At 44.2% G+C, this 6,547-nt stretch overlaps 1 protein-coding gene across 1 annotated transcript; it reads right to left on the bottom strand.

Annotated features, from left to right (window-relative positions):
- Positions 1 to 1,196: 1,196 nt before the first annotated feature.
- On the bottom strand, positions 1,197 to 5,819 carry ANKRD66 (ankyrin repeat domain 66). Its single transcript, XM_010020283.1, has 3 exons — positions 5,681 to 5,819; positions 4,097 to 4,325; positions 1,197 to 1,377 (listed from the first exon to the last, which is right to left on the bottom strand). The coding sequence occupies exons 1-3, from the start codon at positions 5,817 to 5,819 to the stop codon at positions 1,197 to 1,199; spliced, it is 549 nt and encodes a 182-aa protein (XP_010018585.1).
- Positions 5,820 to 6,547: the final 728 nt, after the last annotated feature.

Below are 6,547 nucleotides of genomic sequence, written 5' to 3'. Positions count from 1 at the left end.
CATGTGTTTCCACTTGCACTGTCACCAATTCAACAGTCAGGCCAACAGTGAATGGAGTTGATGTCTCACATGGCTTGGGAATTGCAAATCATAGAATGGTTAAGGTTGGAAAGGACTTTAAGATCAAGACAAAGCTGGGAGCTTGACTTTTTTTCCCAAAAATACGCATCTTGATTCATCCGAGATGCCCAGGGTATCTGAGACATCTGCATGCGGTTGGGAGCACAGGATCTTCCGTAGAACTTCAGAGTCAGTCTGAGTACTCGAGAGTATCTCTTATAGCTTAGACACCTCTGTGTGGAGGATGTGGAGGACACCTGTAACCAAGGCACTCCAGAAGCACAAGGTTTGGGTAGTGGAGGGGAAGCAGATGGGAAGGGAGGCAGACACACAATGGCAGGTGAAGCAGACACATAAAAGATGTCAGAAATCAAAACAAATGGCTGCCCAGTGCTGGCATGGAACAGAAAACTGCTTTGGGTCCAATTCACATTTTTTATGATTAAGAAGTGAAACAGCTAAAAATTATTTTCCCATGAAGAGTGTTGAAGAGCAGAGGGACAGCTCAGGGCCATTCCACAGCATTCCTATGAGCATAGACATAAAAATGGCTGGGGGCACTGCTAAAAATAAGGCAGTGCTCTAACTGTCTTGGCCGCCACGGGTGTTTGAGGGAAGCAATGAGAGTAAAAGGTCAACACCAGCACCTCCCCTTCAGCCAGAAGAAACAACTACACCCCACTTTCAAAGTGAGAGGCACCACCAGAGGCTACAAGCCCCTGCAGAGCCTCCTGGTGACCCAGGACCAGAAGCAAACAAGCAAAGGCCATGGACATCAGCAGCATGAGCAGAACCACAGTCCCACATGCTTTCATTAATCAGGATAAAACCATTTCCCTCTCAGACAATATGGGAAACTGCTGTCATTTCTGCAAATATACATTTCAGTGAATCAGAGTATTAGTAAATTTAAACATCCTCTACAGTTTTCTGAGATCTGACATGTACAGTCACACAGACAGAAAGAAGCACTTGTACATGCTCACTATTAACTAGAGCATTTGCAGTACGTCACAGGGACACATCCTTGAGGCCATTTGCTTCTGTTCATCCATATTTCACCCTGCAGATGCACCTGAGGTCTGCCAGGGTCTTTGCTCTGCTCTGCAAGCTGTCAGTGGCACCAAATAGGCACACTACTGCTTCCCTCTCTTTTTTGGACTTTTCTTTTGCGCAACAGATGTATAGTTCTTCCGAGAACATGGTGGGTTTGTCTTAAGTTCTTCTTTCTTGAGTTCCCAGTCTTCATCAACCTGGTCTAATGGGATTCCTTTCATTGCAGCTGTCCTGCGATAGTTTCTGCTCTCCACCTCTGCTCTGGAGAAGAAAGCAAGAGAGCATCTTCCGATACTGCGCACAACACAGTCACACCACCACTCATGAGCAGTCTATCTACATCGTGTATTGGTATGGTCAAAAGACTGCTGCCAGCAGTAACTAAGAAAACACTGAGGTTCATTGCAAATCTAACATCATTCATCACCCCAAGCGGCCAGGTACTCACTGAGAGTTGGGCTGAAGTGGGAAACCTTTGGTAAGGATCCAAGATTGGACTTTTACCATCAGAATCATAACTTTAGCTCTCAAAGACTGATCTTGTGAATTTCTGTGCTTTTAAATAGGCGTAACCACATTTAATGCAATTGTACGTGGGATATTAACTCACTGCAATGTTTCCAATTTCCTTTATTTTTTGTACAGCTCATTTGTAAGTACTAGAAATTTTTAACGTCAAATTGCAAGTACATCTACCCTTCACTTCCAAGTCACGCAACATACAATCATGGAATGGGTTGGGTTGCAAGGGACCTTTGAAGATCATGTCAACCACCAAGATTTAAGTCACTAGTTCCCTTTCAAAAAACTGCAAAAGCAAAATAAAACAAGACCTTTTTTTTTTTTTTATAGTATCAGCAATAAGCAGGTGAAAGTACTTAAGTGTAGAGGACAACCTGTATCCCCATGGTCTCTGTGGGCTGTGGGGGAATCTTCTCGTACCTTGGTGTTGCAGGGTTCTCTCTCACACTTATTTTCTCATTCCTCATTGCCAGACAGTGTTTTTTTCCTTTCTTACCTAGTTTTCCCAGAGGCACAAGTAGCATTACTGATGTGCTAAGCCATATCCTGATGTGAATCCAGCATGGTATAGCCCCAACCTCTCCTCACAGAGACTTCACCTGGACCCCACCACTGACAGGATCCAGATGTGGACACTCTTAGTGTAAATCTTATCCCAGGGAAGACAAACCCTTTCCTCCTACTGCAGAGGACTGATTTTTGTAGGTACTCAGTGTTTATGGAGGTCTGCCAAAAATACCGCTAGATACCAGGAAAAATCCTTTTCTCTGTAATACAGCAGCTCTGTCACATCAGTGCAATGCTGTTCTGGCTGAAAGCATGGAACAAAGCCAATGGTTCCACAGAGACGAACTGGCTTACTCTCTATATATACATATATGTTTGAGAAAGACGGTCAATGCCCCATTGTCTGACAGTGTTTAAGAGGCATTTGGACAATGCCCTTAATACATGCTTTAACTTTTGGTCATCCCTGAAGTGGTCAGGCCACTTCCAGCTGAACTATTCTATTCCTATACTGTTCTGTTCACACACACACACACAAACACACATATGAATGTGTATATGCCCTGGACTTAGAATAGCTGGAGCCTTTGGTGCACTCAACGCCCAGCACTTTGCAGAGAGCTGGTAGCAGGCACGGGCAGCATGGTCCCATCCTCCACAACTCCCACAGCATCCAGGTTAAAGCCCTTCTAATGCAAAAAAAACCCTGATGGAAATCATGTGTTTGTTATTCAGAATCAGCTGTGTTCTGAAGGCTGTTTCCTGTCCTTTGCATGTCCATGCAAACCTCGGTGAGTGGCACAGATACTCTGTAGCAGAATATTATTAATATTTGCATGTTAATAATATTTACATGTTGAAACATGTAATATTTCCATGCTGATGCAAACAGTCCTCGGCACAGAGCAGTGGCTCAGCCCGGGCAGGCAGCAGTATGTTCATGCAGCTGGCACACCTGGGGTCAGAGACACAGCGTGCAAGGATCATGGTGGTGCTAGATGGGGCTGAACTGGGGCTAAGGAAGGATTTGAATGCTCAGAGCCCTGTTTAGATACACACGTCTGCATTTGGCACAGACCCTCAGACTTTACTTTAAAAAATTGCCTTTTCTCTATTTTTGCATGACAGGCAAATATCCAAAACTGACAGTGATGTTCTGTAACTAAATAGCCCTCACATTTACATACCAATAACACAGACACCGTGAGCAGAGGGCAGACCTGCTCCGTGCTGCACAGTTTCACAGACCTGCTCTGTGCTGCACACATTTCATTTTCTGTCTGCAGAAAATGATTGCATCAGTATCACCCAGTTCCCATTGGAGCCACAGAGTGCCCTGACCATGGTATCACCTCTGGGACATTCTGCACACCTGAAGGAGGAGAAGGTAATTGTGATTATACTACAAATGACAGTAATTCATCCTAATTAACTCCAAGTTTGCTGATGTGAGGAGGTGGAACTGTTGTATGAGGGTAAAGGTGTCCACTGAAGTTGTAAATTATAGTGGTAGGACTTAAAAAAAGGGCTCCTGAGCCCAGTGATAACTCTTGGTTTGGGTCAGAAGTGACCTTAAAGATCACCCAGTTCCAACCCCTTACCATGGCCAGGGACACCTTCCACTAGACCAGGTTGCTCCAAGCCCCATCCAGCCTGGCCTTGAACACTGCCAGGGAGGGGGCAGCCCAGAGCAATCTGTGCCAGCGCCTCACCACCCTCGCAGTAAGTAATTTTTTACATGCTTTTTCCATGTAGAAAGTACTAGAATGAACCTTGCCATTGAGCTTTCTTAAGTCACACTTCTATAAATTAATATCAAAACCACTTTTGCTAATACCTTTGATGGTGATTCTAATTGAGCGACCCTAAATCACTCATTTGTGACCAAGAGGTGTAGGATTCATGAGAAGCCCAATCAGCTGCCGCAGCAACACTAACCATCACTACTCACCTTTCTAAGAACCTGGAGCAATCTTGGTGACCATAGATCTCCGCAAGCCTCCTGGGAGTGTCACCAAAGAGGTCGGCCGCATCCATGGCAGCATGCAGGGAATGAAGGGTGCGAAGCACCCCCAGCCTGCCCGCCTCGGCAGCAAAGTGAGCTGGAGTCCAGCCCACGTCAGTCCGCAGGGAATGCCGGGCGCCGTGGTCCACGAGGAGCTTGACCAGCTCTGACTGCCCTTGTGTTGGGCAGCAAAACAGGGAGAGAAGATGCACACACATTAGACTTCATACCATCAGGATGCTGAGGATGGTCACAAGCAGTTGATGATAATTCACTCAACATGCGATGAGGGATTTTACTCATGACCTGGCCATTTGATTTATCGAATAAATGGTACTCATTAGAAGATGCTGGTTTTTACCCCCAAACTAGACTGATTCCAGAAGAATTTTGCAACAAGCCAACGATACAATCAAAAATATTTCTACTAATTTCTGAACAGCATATCTCAATTAGTCATGGACCATTTGGCTATTGACTTGGCTATTGTTTGATTTTGGTTTTTAGTTCAACGCAAAATAAAATTTAAACGTTAAAAAAATGGAAAACCTGTGAACTAAAACGAAGGTTTTTTTGACAGGAGATAGAGAAACTACTTGTTCTCATTCACCTTCATATTTTTCTAACTTGTGGAATTGCTTAAAGAAGATAAAAGAAAGTTATTTCTACCTGACTGCACACTGCCTTGACTGAAATAGATAGCTCCCAATGGCACCGAGGCCATGCCAGTCTCTCATTATCATTTTCTTAAATAGCTCAGTTCCCTTTGCTGATGCCCAAACAAGTAATAATCCACCAGGGCAAAAGTAAAACATGGTGTCAAGTGTAAACCAGCAAATCACCCACTTGACTGCAGTGACAGATGTCATGATGTGAGATTCCAATGTGTAACAAACACCCTAGCATGGAGGCGTACGCTGTGTAAAATGATACATTATATATTGTTGCATTCATCTCTTTTTTGGGCTGCAGAGGCGTATTTGACTTTAACAGACACTCTGATGATGAAGGACCAAGTGGGGGCTGCAAACAACTCTGGTCCTGTGTTGCTCATTCAACCAGGTGGGAAAAAGGGAGGGCAATGCAAAATACAGAGTTTTACATTGTTTTGTTCTATTGGGTTTCATAAATACCTGGTACAAATACAGTGCATTTGGCTTTCTGCTCACTCAGGCAGGTGTACATGAGAAATCACTCCTCTGCACTGTTTGAAGTCACCTCTTAGAAAAGTAATATGGGGGACAAGCAGACATGCTATATGTACGTATCATGTAAACTGTAAATTTTCACATGACAGAATGAAATGCTAAAAAATCACTTCGATGGTCATCCCATGAATTATTTTAGAGGCAAATTCCCATTTAAATTTTTGTTTTCCTTTTCCTTGCTCATTAAGGAGAGAATGATCAGGGACAAGCTACGACTACCACCAGATGTAACTGTCATAATAGCAAGATGTAATTACAATCAGCATCACCTTTTACGATGCCAGTTTGCAGAGGTAACAGAGCAGGGGGTGGGTGCCCTTACCTTTTGCAGCAGCCCAGTGCAGCGGGGTTCTGTCGTGCCAGTCGGCATCCTTGTGATTTGGGTCACAGCGCCCCGTCCTCAAAATTTCATCCACCAGGTCATAGTCCCCCACAGCCACAGCTTCGTGGAGCTCTGTCATGCTGCACACTTCAGAAAGGTGCCTGGTGAAAGAGTGATATTTGATTAGTGGGTGTTCACTGATGTGTGAGCTCCTCTCAAGAGTGATTTTAACAGATCAAGCAGCATCTAGGTTAAAAATGAGACATGCACTGTGAGAAAACAGGATTTATCCAAATATAAGGAAAAATGAATGAGGGGGAAAAAAGAAAAACAATTTATCTTTAAACCAGTGGTCACAGACTGACAGTGATGTTTGGTTTGTAGTCACGGAAACCTGGAGCAAAGTGCAGACCTTTATATAAAGGACTTCAAGATAAAACCACACTGCATTTCTCAAGGATGTTGCTAACAAACAGCCAAGCTCAGGCCAAACTTTTGCTATGGGGTCTGTTAGTACTCAGTACCATGGAAACTGGCTCCTCCCTTGCCAGTGCTGCAGATCCATTATTTGAGGTGTTTCATTGCAATGAAAGAAAGGTCTGTGAAGGTATCTTCTGATGTTCGTTAGTGCAAATAAATGACCTATGGCACGTTGCTCAAAAATCTCATCTCCATACCCTTGCTTCACACATTCCAGTCACACACAACAGACCCCCAGGAAGCAATGCAAGCATCTTCAGCCCCTGCAAGGCTGTGGATTTCAATAACTGTACCACTGCTAGGGGATATTTCCTAGCTGCTTTGCTGGCAGGGAATTTCAGCAGCTTGCAAGGCTCACTATGTTATCCAACCATCCTGGGGATGGAA

This window comes from Nestor notabilis, unplaced genomic scaffold (genome assembly GCF_000696875.1).
Source record: "Nestor notabilis isolate BGI_N333 unplaced genomic scaffold, ASM69687v1 scaffold708, whole genome shotgun sequence".
In the NCBI taxonomy this organism is placed as follows: Eukaryota; Metazoa; Chordata; class Aves; order Psittaciformes; family Psittacidae; genus Nestor; species Nestor notabilis.
Note: the sequence above shows the minus strand (reverse complement) of the source record. Positions and strands in the feature narration are given on the sequence as shown.

Excerpts from the sequence above, each read along its gene's own strand:
- ANKRD66 (XM_010020283.1), bottom strand. The coding sequence starts at position 5,819 with ATGACAGAGCTCCACGAAGCTGTGGCTGTGGGGGACTATGACCTGGTG. Across the intron at positions 4,326-5,680 it reads GCACTGGGCTGCTGCAAAAG|GGCAGTCAGAGCTGGTCAAG; the intron begins GTAAGGGCACCC and ends GCCCAACACAAG. Across the intron at positions 1,378-4,096 it reads TGCTCCAGGTTCTTAGAAAG|AGCAGAGGTGGAGAGCAGAA; the intron begins GTGAGTAGTGAT and ends TTTCTTCTCCAG.